The sequence below is a fragment of the Procambarus clarkii genome, chromosome 87 (genome assembly GCF_040958095.1).
Source record: "Procambarus clarkii isolate CNS0578487 chromosome 87, FALCON_Pclarkii_2.0, whole genome shotgun sequence".
Lineage (NCBI taxonomy): Eukaryota > Metazoa > Arthropoda > Malacostraca > Decapoda > Cambaridae > Procambarus > Procambarus clarkii.
In genome coordinates, this window is record NC_091236.1 from 3,747,128 (window position 1) to 3,764,809 (window position 17,682).

At 42.0% G+C, this 17,682-nt stretch overlaps 1 protein-coding gene across 1 annotated transcript in view; it reads right to left on the minus strand.

The window, feature by feature from the left end:
- LOC138358909 (endoribonuclease LACTB2-like) overlaps positions 1-17,682 on the minus strand; it is a 41,436-nt gene that overhangs the window by 14,259 nt on the left and 9,495 nt on the right. Inside the window, exons 2-5 of the mRNA XM_069317273.1 lie at positions 16,013-16,173; positions 14,966-15,086; positions 10,089-10,230; positions 2,027-2,212 (exon numbers count right to left, since the gene is read on the minus strand). Of these exons, the coding sequence (XP_069173374.1) occupies positions 2,027-2,212; positions 10,089-10,230; positions 14,966-15,086; positions 16,013-16,173 (610 nt within the window). The remainder of the gene's footprint in view (positions 1-2,026; positions 2,213-10,088; positions 10,231-14,965; positions 15,087-16,012; positions 16,174-17,682) is intronic.

Sequence of the window (17,682 nt, forward strand, 5' to 3'; positions counted from 1 at the left end):
CCACCGACAGGTCAGCATATATGCGAACATCAAGAGCATGAGGGTAGACTGCAGGCTGGCTATATTTAATGACACTGTAGATGACCTGAAAAATATGAGCCAGGCAAACCAGATCAACCAACAAATTTGTTGTCCACTGAAGCAGAACCTGTGGCGGTGCAAAGCCACCATCGGACAAAATAAACAGTACACCCTAGTCCAATGATCTACGATCACTGGACCACGGTGATCAGGGACCAGGGTGGACCAGGGGGTCCAGTGATCTATGATCACTGGACCCCCTTCGGAAGCCAACTAACTCATTCTTTGCCAAAAAACCAGTGCTGAATGTATTGAAACGACATTTTCTGAGCGAGCCCAGGAGGCTCCCTGAAGCTATCCGAACTGGTATGTGCTATATTAGTTTCAGGTCATCAATCACTGGAATCCTTATGCCTATCAGGAACCACGAGCAACAACCTAGTTCCACCAGAGGCACAGGGAGCAATAGCCTATGAGCAATTTACATTTAAAGTATGTCATAATTGCTATTGACCAGGGAGGGTACCCAAAAAGATAGGCAAAACAAAACAAACCACAATCTGTTGAAAATTGTGACCTACGTCCGAACATATCAAAAGAACTTCCCCAGAAACAAAACAAACCTTAGGGGAGAGGTTAGGGGGGTGGGGGAGCTCACAGTCCACCAATCTATTTCTTGAAACTGCTGACTGGAGGAAGAGAGGGTATCAGGTAGCTTCCGGGGCTCGCCCAGAATGTGGCGTTTCTCCCAGCCTCCCTCCCTCTGGTCGGCAGTTTTTCATCGTTCTACGAACTGGGGGGTGGAGCGGCTGGCTCACCTGAGCAGGCCTCCCCTACCCCCCATCAGGGGAGGGAGGGTAATAATAAACAGGTGTGCTAGTTGGATGATGATTTGCTTGTTTCATTGTTTTCTTTTGAGGGGAATTCTTTGGCTCTGTTCGGACGAAGGTTGAAATTTTAACCAGTTAGAGGTTTGTAATGGTTCGCCTACCTTTCTGGGTGCCTTTTCCAGTCGAAGGCAGACATGACAAACTCTAAATGTAGAGTGCTCATATGGCCATTGCTCCCTGCTCCTCTCTGAGGGGAGCCAGATTCTGGCTCGTGGCACCTGGTAGGCACTAGAACTCCAAGGATTGATGGCACCAAACTAATATGGCACATGTCAGTTTGATAGCTTCAGGGAGCCAACGGGGCTCCCCACAGAAAATATGCAGATATAAAATGGTAAGAGGGGACAAGTCTTTGTCTGCCATGAACAGCCACAAAAACAATGCTCGACTGTAAATTACAGCTCGATGCACGTGCTCGACGACCCTGCTGGGTCGTCGAGCAGGTGCAGAGATTGCACCGCAGTGACGACGTGGCCAGCTGTGAGAGTACATAGGCCTCACATGAGTGGAGGCACCGCCTGGGACCAAACAGCAAACGAATAGATGGAATAAACAAAACAGTGAGGTCCGACAGTTAGGTCGGGAAGTGTACCCTCTATCTAATCAGAAGTAGGCTGACTAAAAACTTATACACACACTTCTTAATTCTTTTCTTGATATAAAGGAATGAGAAACGGAAAGAGTGAATGATTGACATTATAATTGTGACAGTCACATGAACTACTAAACACCTAATCTTCAAAACAACTAAGATACTCTTGTAGAACTCAGATAGTGTGTTGGCAGTAATTACAATGATGCATAAACATGAAGATATTACACTTAAGTAATTTATCCTTTTAATACTTATATTTTAATTAATATTTTTCATGTCAAAGTGACTTACTGTTTCGTTGCTTTTTTGTTTTGTCTCCTTTTCAAATAGTACTGTTCAACCTTCTCCTGATGGATCCTATACTTCATAAAAATATTTTACAAATAACATGATTTGACCAAAATATACAAAGCAATAAATTGAATAACCTAAGGTTGGATTTGGAGTGATGAAACAAATAGTTCTAATCATTTAACATGAAAAGTACCAATATTTGTTTTTGTGCAACTGCTTCACTGACCTTGTAAACAAGCTTGACTATTTCCATGGATGATAAAAATTTAGTTGGATTGCTAGCAAGAACGTCAAGGATCTGGCTCTCTCTTTCATTGCGGTGGTCGATATAATGCTGAATTTTGATCACTGGATCATCTATCACCGGGCCATGGCCAGGAAAGATAACCTTTGGTTGTAAGTTCATGATTAACTGAAAACAAACAAAAAAAACAGCGTTGAATGTAATGAAACATCATTTTCTGGGTGAGACCCTGAGGCTCCTCGGAGCTATCCAGACTGATATGTAATATATTAGACTTTGGCATCAGTGTGAATGGAGTTTATAGGCCTACCGGGGACCGCGCTGTGCTCCATGGAGGGAGGAGTAATGCTGTGGGAGGGAGGGTGGTGGCATTGTCTTCTGACTGTGTGGCCATTTTTTATTGACTGCACTCACCATACCAGCTTAGTGGTTTGCTATGGTGAACACAAATGTAGATACTTATATATAATGTGTGTGTATAGAGTGTAATAACAGCAATAGGAGTAGGTTGGGAGCCGCCATTTTGGCAAGGGAGGTGCGTCGTCTCAATGACTTATGTTTACAGGTGACCACTATGGTCTTTGGGCACCATACCAGTTTACTTGTACAAGTATGGTGAAAAAAACCAGGTAGATACTTATATATAATGTGTGTATATAGCGTAATAACACCACAAACAGTATTGTTGGAGGAGAAATATTAGTGCATCTGGCCTTGAGGGCAGCCGCCACCAGCTGACTGTGTGAGTAGCTACGTCTTTGTGCCTTTAACCCTTAACATGCTCGGGGTCTAATATCCTGCTATCCACACAGGCGCATGTCATTTTGAAAAAAAAAAAAATTTTTTTGTTTAGCTAATCTGTTAAGTTCTGTTCACTGATCACGGGAAAAATAAAAAAAAAATTCTATTGTACTTACTTTTGTTGCAATAGAGCCGAGAAGCTCTGCGATGACGTCACAATCTGCATGGTCGCTCATGCAGTACACGCCCGGGAGATGTTGCGCGCGGTCCTCAAACAGCCAGAGTTGCCACAAATATATTTTCGCGCTATTTATTTACAATGTCTAAGCGCATTTTATCTAATTTTTTTTCACTAATTGTGTTTCACATACTGTTTGAACATATTTTGTATCAATAATTGTTGCATATTTGAGTATACACAGGCGCACACAAATGTTTTCAATTACGGCAATATAATATGTCATTACAGTCTATTATATTATATGTTCTGCTTATATGTTTACATATTTACACACTGGCACACGCTATACACACTTTGAAGCACACTTAGAAGATTTCTAGACTGTGGTAGTCATTGAAGCAGTCGACAGCACATAATGGGATACCACACGTTTCACACCATGTTTGCACAAGCTTCCGTTTCTTGTCTCTACGTGTCGTTGTTTTACACACCAAGCAATCACGTTGGGCTATTGCACGCTTCACACCAGGTGGCAAATACTTAAGTTTGTGTGCTAGGAAGCCTTCAGTGTGAGCGAGGCGTGGAGTACCAGCATGCTGCAACAGTGGGTTTATGATGGGCCGCTGAATACCTGGGACATCTTTTGCAAACTTTCCTAATAACTGTATTGCAGCATCAAATACAAAGTCACGGAAAGTGGGCTTACGTCCAGTTCTCACAAGGTACATGTTGAAACAGTTCAGCATGCTCATGTCCACAAGATGGAAGAACACTTTTTTCGTCCACCTACATGTCTTCCGCACACACTCTGCAGTGCCAATCATCATGTCTGATTTATCAATCAACCGCATGTTGATATTATAGTCTAAAACACAGTCTGGCTTATATAGTGGTGCGTTTGTTTTATGGCTCACTTTCCCACTGTTCACCATTGTTCCATCATGAATTGTTGTCAACAAGTTCACCTCTCTTTTGTCTTTCCACCGAACTGACAGAATGTTATCACTTTTCCTTCTCTGACACTCACCAACTGCAATGTCGTTGTCAAACACAGGCATTTCCCTTCGTTGTGGCTTTACTGTACCAACCAATCCGGTTCTATTTTCTAGCAAGAACCGAGCTAGCAAGGGACTTGTATAGTAATTATCTGTGTATAAAATGTGTCCCTTGTTCATCCACGGAGCCATGATGGTCTTCACTACACTCCCCGAGAATCCATGTTCGTCGTTACCGGGAATGTCTACATCACTAGCCGAGTACAGAATCATGTGTAACACGTATCCTGTCTCACAATCACAAAGAACAAAAAATTTCAGGCCAAATCGGTTTCGTTTTGAGGGAATGTACTGTTTGAATGGAACACGTCCCTTGAAAAGTATGAGAGATTCATCAACCACCAGCTTCTGTGCTGGTACGTAAAAATCTCTGAATTTTCCAATAACATCGTTCATGTAGTGCCTCACTCGCCACAGTCTATCATCAGGTGTTCGGTCCTGAACACTTCCAAAATGTAGACACCTGAGGAGTATCTGAAACCTGTCTCGTGACATATATTTCCCGAATAAAGGTGTTGGTATTGTCTTGTCCTTGCTCCAATAGTCATTTATTGCATGTTTGTGACAGTGCTTCATCAACAAACAGAGTGCCAAAAACACATACATTTCCGCCACTGTGGTATTTTTCCAACGCTGCAGTCGTGAAAATTCTGTGATTTCCCTCTCAATCAGGTAAGCAGCATGCAGGTTCGTTTGGTGTACAATGTATTCCATGAGTGGTTCATCATAGAATGCTGTAAAATATTCCATCTCAGCCATGTCCTCACCTTGATTAGGGAAAAGGTTTGTAATCCCTACATCTTTATCGTCAAAGTGAGGAATATTAGGAATAAAATCGTCACCATCACTCCACTCAAGTATACCAGGCGTCCTGTGAGATGCAGAGGAAGGACGGCGAGGAAGCGATGCATACCGGCGACCAGGAGCTGAATACCGTCTGCGAGAAGCACGGCGGCTACGTGCACGTGAGGTGGGTGCACGTGAGGTGGGTGCACGTGAGGTGGATGCACGTGAGGTGGATGCACGTGAGGTGGATGCACTTGAGGTGGATGCACGTGAGGTGGATGCACGTGAGGTGGATGCACGTGAGGTGGATGCACGTGAGGTGGATGCACGTGAGGTGGATGCACGTGAGGTGGATGCACGTGAACACGAGGGTCTTGGTCCCTCATGTGGTGCCATGCGGTGGCGCTTGGCTGGGCGAGATGCTGCTGACGCGACAATTTCTCGCCCAGTTACACCACTGGTACCAGCCACAGGCTCAATAAAACTTTGATCTGAGTCACTAAACCCAGAAAAGGAGTCACCTCCCTCTGACTCGTCACCCTCAAACAGAAAATATCCACAGGAACTGTGAGGTCGTGGTAGAATTGGGGTAGAAAATGGGCGAGGAGGCATGGGAGAGCGTATAGGCCTCGCCATGGCATGGCGGTCATTTTCACTTTCACTGCTGCTGCTACTATCTCCCGACAACTGTGTATAATCCTCATCGTTGTCTGAATCGTCAAACACACTTTCTTCACCTTCAGAGAATAATTCGTGGGCTATTTGCTCTGGGGTGAGGGACTGAGTGATGCGTGCTCGTGAGGCGTTTGACCGTGCGCTCGCCATGGTGACTCTCGCTAAACTGAGGCCTCCCATGCCATCGGAGCGTGAGCTGGATTTTTTTTCAAAATGGCCGCTGTTTACTAGAGCCCCTGGGCAGCGTATGGGACCCCCAGCTACACCGCGGGCCATTCAAATCGTGCGCGGTACCCATACACTTCATATGAAGTGAAGCGCAGTTGACTGGTAAAACGATTTACACTTCATATGAAGTGATGCGCACTTTAAGGGTTAATCACCATACAAGCTTAGATGTACAGTTATGGTGAACAAAACATGTAAATACTTAAATATAACGTCTGTATATAAAACCAAAAACAGTATGGTGGGAGGAGAATGGTGGCAAGTCACGTGAGGTGAGGGAGGGAGGGAGTGGCAGCCAGTGGCAGGTTGCCATTGGCTGCCACTGCCACTCAGCATACCAACTTAGTGGTTCATTATGGTGAACACGAATTTAGATACTTATATATAACGTCTGTATATAGTGAATAAAAGCAAAAACAGTATTGAGGGAGGAGAAATGTGGGTGAGTCAGGTGACTTGAGGGAGGGAGGAAGTAGCAGCCAGTGGCGGGCTGCCACTGCCACTGCCAGTCAGCATGCCAACTTAGTGCTTCGTTATGGTGAACATGAATGTAGATACTTATATATAACGTCTGTATATAGTGAATAAAAGCAAAAACAGTATGGTGAGAGGAGAATGTGGGCGAGTGAGGTGTTGAGGGAGTGAGTGGTAGCGAGTGGCTGGCTGGTGTGTGGCGGTCACTCCTCGTTACTTTTTGACTCATAATAGCAACTTAGTGGTTCGTTATGGTGAACAAAACATGCAGATACTTATATATAACCTGTGTATATAGTGTAATAACCAACAAACTATTTGTTCACTGTTTGATGAACATAATTGAATCAACAATATGCACACCATATCTTTGAGTACAGCGATGATTCACTCATTTTATTATATAAATATATCACACTATTGAATAATATTACAGCAAAAAAAAACTACAAAAATCAATCAGAGACATTGAAATAATTAGGTAATTATCTCTTTCTGGCAACTCCGGCCTGACAGCTGGCGAGCAACAGATCGTCTGGGACGCACGCTGAGTCGGCGCCTGTTTTTTTGCCAGACTTCCCCACCCTATAGCAGGCAATATATATCACTTACGATTTTTGTATTATTTTTCCCATGATCAGTGAACACAAATTAACAGGTTTAACCCTCAAACCGCTAGGGACCCAAATGGAATTCACACCCACAGGCGCAACAAAACAACAAAATTCCAAAAAATTCTTTCGTCTTATAGAAGTGTTCATTTTTGTTCCCTGATCACGGAAAAAATAACAAACAAATCGTAGGTGGCAAATTTTAGCCGCAATAGGGTAGGGAAGTGTGGCAAAAAAGGGGCGTTGGCAGAGCCTTCGCCAGACGACGTCTACTCCGCCCGAGCTGTCAGACGGCAGTTGCCACAAATATATTATTACCTAATTATTTCAATGTCTCCGATTGATTTTTTCTTAGTTTTTTTGCAGTAATATTATTCCATACAGTGAATTGTGGTATATTTATATTATAAAATGTGTGAACTATCGCTGTACTAAAAATTATGGTGTGCATATTAGTGATTCAATTATTATGTTCATAAAACAATAAACAAATAGTTTTGCTGTTGTTACACTATATACACACGTTATATATAAGTATTTGCATGTTTTGTACACCATAACGAACTACTAAGTTGGTCTTGCGAGTCAAAAAGCAACGAGGAGTGACCGCCAAACACCAGCGAGCCACTCACTGCCACTCCCTCCCTCAACACCTCCTCACTCACCTCCTACAATACTCTTTCTGTATTTATTCACTATACACAGACGTTATATATACGAATTTACATGTTTTGTTCACCATAACTGTACATCTAAGCTTGTATGGTGAGTAAAGGCCACAAAGACGTAGCTACTCACACAGTCAGCTGATCGGCGGCCGCCCTCAAGGCCAGACGCACTAATATTTGTCCTTCAACAATATTGTTTGTGGTGTTATTACGCTATATACACACATTATATATAAGTATCTACCTGTTTTATTCACCATACCTGAACAAATAAGCTGGTATGGTGCCCAAAGACCATAGTGGCCATCAGTAAACACCATGCCAAGACGTGCAGACGACGCTCTTCCCTCACCAAAATGGCGGATCCCATCCTACTCCTCTCACTGTTATCACACTCTATACACACGTTATATATAAGTATCTACATTTGTGTTCACCATATCAAACCACTAAGCTGGTATGGTGAGTGCAGTCAATAAATGGTGGCCACACACAGTCAGAAGACGACGCCACAATCCTCCCTCGCACAGCCTTACGCCTCACTCCATGGAGCACAGCGCTAAATATCACCACAATCCTGGTATTATCAGAATCCTGGTCAGTTTTATCACAGTCAGGGGGCTTCAGTAATACTATCACTGATAAATAATAGCTGTATCATCTATATTATGGTATTTGTAGGCGATGCTGTGGTCACAAGCTGAACAGCGGTGCTGTGAGCTCGTGCTGCGTGCGCCAGCCTTGGTGGCTTGCTCAATACTGACGCTGTAACACCCAAGAATGATGGCCTGGATTTTTTTTTCTAGGTAGCATCTGGCAACTATCGGTCGTGGCTGTACTATAGCTGCCCCTATCCCAGGCGGGGAGTTTAAATTATAGCACTAGACACGAAATCATATATAAATGATGTGCGCGGTTTCGGTTTTGTCACTGATATCATTTATATATGATATGCGCGGTTTGAGGGTTAAAAGAAAAAAAACAATTTTTTTTTTTTGAGGGGGTATACACCTGTGGGTGACACATGCTAAATAGGTGCCATTTAAGGATTAACAGAGCCGACTGCCATTATAAGTGATAACTAGCTGCTCAGTACCCCGTGCTGCTACCAGTGCAAACTACCCCTTACCCTAAGGTAAACAAGAGAGGAGGAAAACCTCCCAGCACACTCAGGGGGGTCAATTACCGAGTAGCTAAACACCAACAGAGGTAGACCCCAAGGTGACTTGTGGAAGATAACTCCAAGCCCCAAGGCCAGTACTTACACCTTCCCTAGGGTCACCTAGGGGAGGTGACACTAGGCGCATGCAGTCCCAGTACTTGGGAAATTACTCCTGGCTCGTGCACCACCAAAGACGACTCACCCCACACCACAAGGCAATGACTTAATGACACTGCGGATGACCCGAGAAATAAAACCCCTGGAATAGGGAACTAGGGGAAATCAAAACCCATAACTAATATACTGAAGCAGAACCAGTAGCATGAAGGTAGTGGCGTAAAACCGCCATCGAACCAAGCACATGATGCCTTCCAGGTGGAACCAACCAAGTATCCACAACTAAAATCCACATGCTCGGGAAGCATGACGACTCATTCTTCGCCTGAAAAGAAGGAGCCGGGTGTAACCAAACAAAGGAACAACCCCCGGCACCATAGAAGAGCATGAAGCTCACCAACCTGACAACTAGAGACCAAATAAAGCTAAAATGTTACATTCAAAACACAATCCCAGACTAAACGAGCCACCCAAATATGTGCAGAAGAGAGAAAAGAAAGAACCCGGTCCAGAGACCAGTCAGGCTCAGGTGGTGCATGAGTAGGCCAGAGGTAAAATCAAACATGAGAAAACCGGTGAAACAGGGCTGAAGAAGTGTCAACGAACGTAAGATGGAGCGACTCACCGCACGATAAGAGGCGACAGTATCATCCTGCCCACTCGCCCTCCAGAATATAACTAAAAAGATATCGACATTTTAAAACCTAAGGATTTAGTAGAGTCCACGAATTAACTACTTACGTATGGCCCCCATATAGGTCATTAAATTGAGTAGATACTATAATTCCTTTTGTGCACATTTTGTTTACAATAACATCATCGTCACAGTTGTTGAAAGTTTTTGCAAAACCTGTGTACATTAGTACATTACCTGTGATCACCCTCACAATAATGAGGCCCTCACACCCAAAAGGGGTTATCTTGAGAGGTTATCTTGAAATGATTTTGGAGCTTAGCGTCCCTGCGGCCCAGTCCTCGACCAGGCCTCCTCTTTTTTTGTTACACATCCCCAGGAAGCAGCTCGTACCAGCTGTCTAACTCCCAGGTACCTATTTACTGCTAGGTAACAGGGGCATCAAGGTGAAAAAACTGCTCATTTTGTTTCTGCCTCCACCGGGGATCGAACCTGGAACCTCAGGATTACAAATCCAAAGCGCTGTCTACTCAGCTGTCAGGCCCCCCTGGGTACACACAATTTTTTTCCAAGAAGCAGCTTTTCTTTTGCATCACAAATATATTCCCTAATCAAATAAATCAACAGAATAACCAATTATGACATTTATTGCAGAATCCTTGCCACAAGGGTTCATATACTGTATAAAATTAAAAACTCCACTTCCACTTACCTTTAGTGAAGCCATATATGTATGAAGATCTTCAAATACTGCCGTTCCTTCCCCTAATATACAGTCACCACTAAACACTGCCCCCTCCTCCTCCACTGCTAATACAACATGGTCAGTGGTATGGCCTGGAGTATGAAGAACTCTATTGGAAATTTGAAAGAGGAAATATAAACATCTGTGATACTATGAAATTATCTGGAATCAATATTAAAATAAGAAAACCCTTAATCCTTACCTTGTGTGCTATTTTGAAATGTATCACCTCTTTATGTAACACAAATCAGTGTTGAATATAATTGAAGACCATTTTCTGACACGGCTTCCAATAACTTCCCAAGCTTTACATTGGTTCCACAAAGCCTTAGCTTAATACACCACAACTCCAAGACCAATCTATCATGACCAGAAGCCAGGACAAAAGCCAGGACAAGAATCTGGTTCACTATGAGACCAAGAGAGCAAGAGAATTAGATCTAAAAAACAAAACTAAGAAAAAATCAATAAGTAAACATACAAGTAAACAAGCAACTGCTTGAAGAGAATTAGACATCCCTAAGTTGGTAGGAAATTTGTATTTTCTTCCAAGAGGTTGCAAAACCTCATATTGAAGATTATATTTTTGTTATGTCTGTTGCAGCTCAATTAATCCCTACAATTCTAGATAGCAAATATTTCTATGAAACCACCTAATACCCCTCCAAACTACTTTCTTCCACTGTTGAGTCCAATGCAAAAGGTTAGTTAAGCAATTTCTGTATAACAATCCAGAATGTACGCTGCATATTGCAGGCCAAGGTCATGTTCAAAATACAGTGGAACCTCTATTAACGAGTTTAATCCGTTCTGGCACCGAGCTCGTTACCTGGAAAACTCGTCTTTGGAAACAAATTTCCCCATTTAAAATAAAGGAAATAAATTTAATCCGTTCCACTCCCAAAAACATCCATACTTGTATGACTTTTTTTTATGTAAATATAATATTGCACATTTAAATATAAATGTTTTGTTGTAGTGTTTTAATATTTACTTTACCTTATGAAGAGTAGTTGCTGGCTTGAGGGAGACGATGGGGAGGTGGGAAGGATGAGAAGGGTTATGGTGTGGAAGGAGAATCCACCTCTGAGTCAGGCGGACTCTGTTCTTGGGAATTTCACCCAAATTTCATTTCAAATGTCACACAAGGATGCATTAGACCAGCACCAAATAAAAAACTACGTTGATTACACTCGTTGTGTCAACAATATAATAGTCTTACCACGAAGATACAATACAATGCCATTTTCTCAAATAGGCAATGTGGTTATTAAAGAAAACGGAAATTTCATGGCAAACATTTATACAATCCCCAAGTCGATCGGATAAGAATTGGATTTTATATAAATATTTGCTCAAATGACGCTTGAGCGTGGTGTTTGGGTGCATTCAAGAGAAAAAAAGTGTTACGTTCAAGCGACATATACCTGCAAAAGTGATAACACTTTCATAAAGTGTTATCACAAAGTGATAAATTAATTAAACATTTTCACACACCGGGTTGTCACTGCTTTATCAGGACAGCTTTTCCAAGAATGCGTTCACCTTTTCAAACATTCCAAACACTTCCCTGATCTCAGTGGAAGAGGCAGCATCCTCCCTTACCTCCTCATTCCCTTACTAATGTGTAAATTGTTGATGAGGACCTGCCATACTTCCTTGTGAGATCAATCACACAGACACCACACTCATGCTTTGCTATAATTTCCTTCTTTAAATCCACAGTAATTGTCTATCTTCCTCTTGACAACACTATCTTTAGCAAGCAGCTTCTTTGGAGACATCATGTGTTACAAATTGTAGTCGCAAAACCACTAAAAACCCAAAGAAAAGCTCAAATAAATCCATAGGGATGCTTGTCGTGTGAGATACAACAACAACACTGGCGTCGGAGGCGTCCGAGAATTTGCGAGAACCCGCGAGACGCTAGGAAGTGCCATGTGGTTTCACTCGTTAATAGAGGCGAGCTCGTCAATAGAGACAAATTTGCTGCGAGTGGCTTGCTCGTTACTGGAAAAACTCGTTAATAGAGCCACTCGTTAATAGAGGTTCCACTGTATGTAGACCAGCAACGACAGCTAGTTCTCTGTTCCATATTATGCTCCATCTGGGCAAGTGTTGTGAAGTCTGTTTTCATTTTAGATAGCAGCATTTTCCTCAACTAGTCACAAGTGCCCTAGTTTTGCATGATTTAAAAACTAACTTAAAATTCTTCAAATTCACATAATAAATTTGGAAGAAGGAAGAGGAGTTGCAGATTGAACCAAGGTCAAGTTGACTAACATCCCCAAATCCAAATCCCTAACACCAACTGGGGCAGCACCTGAGCATCCAACTGGGGGCACAACCTAGGCCACTGCAAAATAGAATCTTCAATTGCACAGCAATAACTTCCTGACCCCTTTGGACACCAATAGAGAAATGGGGAGGCAGGACCACATGGAAAAAATAAACACCAAATAACTCAGGGTCAAAGGTGTCACTGACCCAGCAGTCACAGCATGGCAGAAGCAAAACATATGAACAGATGGCACAGGCGACGAACAACCCTCAAATTCACACAAGGCGAGAGCGGGCTCAGAAGAGGTATTCATAATACAATCGAGCCCGTAGGGGATTTCCAGGGCCTGCAGGGTAAGCACCCTGCCGGAAGCCCAAGTACTTTGAATGCTACGCTAGTAAACCCCGATATAAGAGGCCACCTTGGCTACCCAAAGCCAATGGAAAGGCCAAAAGGGGTACAGTAATAAGGAAGTTCCACTGCACACACCATAGGCTAGCCTAACAAGATGAAAAGCAGAACTTCAAAGCATAAAAAGGGCAAGTGAAAAAACCAGCGTTGAATGTAATGAAACGCCATTTTCTGGGTGAGACCCAGAGGTTCCCTGAAGCTATTGGACTGATATTACCTATATTAGTCTGGGGCTTCAGTCATATGGGAGTTGTCATGCCTACTGGCAACCATGAGCCAGAACTTGGTTCCCTCAGAGAGGCAAAGGGAGCAATGGCCTATGAAAACTCCACTCTTTAGAGAGTATATTCATGTTTGCTATTGACAGGGTTTAAGCATCTAGAAAGGTAGGCACCCCCAAACAGTATTACCAGGATTCTGATAATAGCAGGATTGTTATGATAATTAGCGCTGAGTTGCATGGTGGGGAGGAGTATTGCTGAAGGAGGGAGGGCGATAGCATCGTCTGCTGACTCTGTGTGGCCAACTGTTATTGTTTGCACTCACCATACCAGCTCAGTGGTTCTCTATTGTGAACACAAATGTAGATACTTTACATTGTAGTGAAATTTGCATTCAACATAACCATGATACAAGATGATGGCAGTGATTACTACGGTGAAGTTATATGGCTTAGGTACATATTTTGGGGTAACACATGATACAGTGTGTGTGTTTGAAGTACTAGGTAGAAAACTATGAGGATGAAATTAGGTACTTTTTGGTGTTACTTTTGAAGAAGGGGGTACGTTGGACAGGTAATTTTTGGTGTTAATTTTGAAGAAGGGGGTAGGTTGGACAGGTAATTTTTGGTGTTAATTTTGAAGAAGGGGGTAGGTTGGACAGGTACTTCTTGGTGTTAATTTTGAAGAAGGGGGTAGGTTGGACAGGTAATTTTTGGTGTTAATTTTGAAGAATGGGGTAGGTTGGACAGGTACTTCTTGGTGTTACTTTTGAAGAAGGGGGTGGTTGGACAGCACATAAGGATGCTAAAAAGATGGCCTTTAGTATACAAATTTTAGTACATTTTTTGTAAATTTTAGTATGGGTGCTATCACTGAAGAATAATTGTAAGCTTTATATGTTTATGTAATGAACCTTTTTTAATTCTCTTATTTTTCCACGAATATAAAATATTACATGACCTGATTTTCCAATCACAGTGTCCTGTTTTTGTCTCAAGGAAGTATGGTCAGCCTAATATAGATGGATGGATGAATAGATAAATGGATGGATGGATGGATGGATGAATCAATAGATAGATGGGCAGATGGGAGACAGGACAGGCCAGGGCAATGTCAAGTACCCCCTCCTTAGTTTGTTATAATAAACTATCAAGATAATAAGGAAATGAAACTTTGAGTGCATATTGGCATGACCTCACACTAAAAGTAATCAAGTGCAGACAGTAAGCCACAATAACCTGGATGAAAACGAGAAACCCAACCAACACATCTGAATGCCGGCGATGAGTCACAATAACGTGGCTAAATTATGTTGACCAGACCACACACTAGGAGGTGAAGGGACGACAACGTTTCGGTCCGTCCTGGACCATTCTCAAGTCGATTGTGATGAAGTAGATTCAGGCAATAAATAGGCTAGAGAGAGGTGAGGAGCAAAGTGTAGTAGAGGGGATAGTAGTAGGAATAAGAACTGCAGAGGGCCTATTGGCCCATACGAGGCAGCTCCTATTATAACCACCGAATGAGAAGGAGATAGTAATAGGAATAAGAAGAGGATAGTAAGGGAACGTAAAGAAAACAATGAACAGGAGAGAAGAGAGAAAGAAAAGGAAAGAGAAAGAAAGATAAATGGAAGGGTAAGCTTATGTTAGGTTACGTTTGTTAGAACGTGACCTAACGAGACCACGTTTGTTTATTGCCTGCATCTACTTCTTTATCATAATCAACTTGAGAATGGTCCAGGACGGACCGAAACGTCGTCGTCCCTTCACCTTCTAGTGTGTGGTCTGGTCAACACATCTGAAAATTTAGAAAATGATGATGTTTCAGTCTATTCCGCACCATTATCAATTTGTGAAAAGAAAAGTTGTAGAGATATGTGATCTATAATCATATATTAAGTGCAATACTGCAATATTTTTTCTTACTTGAGAGTTGCACCTTCTGTTTTGATTTCATCATTGTGCTTGAGTTTTATGAGTCTAACCGACTCATGTAGGGGCTCATCAGGAGCATCAGCTCGAGGAAATTTGTATACTTTAACACAACCTGAAATTATCATTTAAACTTTTTGAACACAAGTTAAAATTAAGTACTAAATGTAATGAAATGTCTATATGGTGGTGCACTTGGTAGCTCCCAGAGCTAAAGCACAGGGGCAACCAAGTCATAGGGTACTACACCAGACCTCTGATACCCAATTGAGGTTACTGGGACCAAAATCTGGCTCTTTTTGTGAGGTGAGTGGGCAGCTTGGGACTGGAGAAAATTATTAGCAAAAATTAAAAAGGCATCAAACCAAGCAACTATTCAAACAAAATTGTAACCCTGAAGTTAACTAGCCAAACAATATTTGTTGTTTAACTAGTTAACAAATATTGTTTTATATAACATAACAAATCAACAAATATTGTTTTATATAACATAACAAATCAACAAATATTGACCCATATACTTAATTTACATGCAGCCTGAGTCTTCATTACATTCAATGTTTGATTTCATAGAAGGCGTTCTAGTAGGTCCCCGAGATAAATCTTACCAATGCCTCGGCAAAGGAACAGATGGTTAGAATAGTCAGGTATGGATGAGCCACAGCTCTAAACCAAATGCTTAACACCATCAAGCCCCAGGCATGCACTCCGCGCATATGCACGAAGTACCCCTGGCGGTGCAGGCGAGCGTGCAGGCGAGCGCTCGGCGACACTAAATGTGTATACTCGTTTAAGTTTTCTCACCTTAATTCTCGTGCTACGTTGCTTGTTTTGGTATCATTGTGTTCACAATAGAATTCCCTACAGGTGTATATGCATTTAAAGTCCAACAGCCAAGCTTGACTCCCCACAGCAAAGCCTAAAGTCGGTAAAAGTTACCCGTGAGCGCACAAAATCAGTAAAATGTGTACAGTATATTCTTTTAAATTCTTGTGAGAAACAGAAACAAGGCCAAATTTTAATATAAATTAGGCTTCTTACCTCCTAAGCAACCAAGAACATCCATTAAGCCTCCTATATGGTCATGATGCCAATGGGTGATAACAATTTTGTCAATGGTAGTCTCTTGCTGTTTCAACACTGACAAGAGTGCTGAAATGTAGTCTGCATTTCCTTTCTCGCCTGCATCAAGCAGAATACGACTGCAAACAGAGAATGGCAACTTGAAACATTTTTTTCCACCACCAATTGATGAAGTTCCTTATATCACTATATCAAGCATAACTCGCAAAACTATTCACAGATCTGATGCCTCTCCCTCCCAGTAGCTGCCTTTCAAGAAGGAACTGCAGAAGAAGTGTCTCCAGTAGCTCTATCATCACACAAGCCTTTAATTTTTTTAGGCTTTAATCCTTTTCTCAACCTATCTTCTATATAATATTCAATAGGCTTACAACATTTTCCCACTCTGATTTAAACACATTTATACTATTTGTTTCCTTTGGTATAGCTATGCCCTAATCCAACTTAACACTTTCGCGCTCTCGGCGCTCAAAAAAAAACAATACCCCAGATGCTTTCGGCACTTCGCGCGCCTACGCGGTAAGACCAAAAAGTGTACTCTCTTTTGACTGTCCTGACAATAATTGAAGGCGCACGTATTTAAATTTGGTATCACTGTGTTCGCAATGAAATTGTCTATAAGAGCATACCTATAAAATGCCGCCCAAGCATAAGGAGTATCAACACCAAATAAAAAACTATGCAGATCACTCGCCAAGAGCGCCAAACAGCAACAAAATGTTTCCACTCTCTTAATGGTTGCGAAGCCTACAGTTGTCCTACATCGCTAATTTTGGTATCATTGGAATCGCAATAAAATTCTCTACACGGACATATGCATATGAATGTTTAATATAGGTAATTGCCCACCCGCAAGAGTGTGTGAAGTGGAGAGTAGTTAGCCGCGAGCGCACTGGCGAAAACACAGGGGGGAAATCATGCTTGGAAAGTTTATACGTTTCCTGACCCTACTTTTCTATGTACGTATTTCTTTTTTATACCAATGTGTTCGCAATAAAATTTTCTATAAGATGAACTGTATAACATTTGTACAAAGCATGTGTAAGAGAAGCGCCAAATATAGAACCTACGTCGCTCAGTATGCGTTCGCGGCAGAAACGAACGCATTGTTTTCGTTCGTTTGATGTTTGTCATGTTTATACTTGTTGAAACATTTTATAATTTGTATGACAGTGATCGCAGTAAAATTCCCTACACAGACATATACATAACACATACAAATATTTCCCACGTGTTGGATATATCAACGGCTAAAGGGAACCCACTGCCACACGCTCACCACACCCCCAAACATACTTTGTGTATTTTTTTTTTACTCATAGAAGTTTATGTGATATAATATTCATTCTGGTACCAAAACATTCGCAAATAAATTCTCTACAAAACAAAAGTATCCCCATCCATTTCAGTTAAAAAATGGAATTTATAGAAATATTTTTTCGATGGACGAGAAAAGTAGGCTGTTATGCGGAATCGTAAGAGAAAACGGCGACGAGTTATCTCTAATCTAAAGCGCGAAAGTGTTAATATAGCACCCCCAATACCGTAAACCTCTATCGTTTTAATGGGGGCCTGACAGCTGAGTGAACAGCACTCAGGGTTCATAGTCCTAAGGGTCCGGGTTCGAT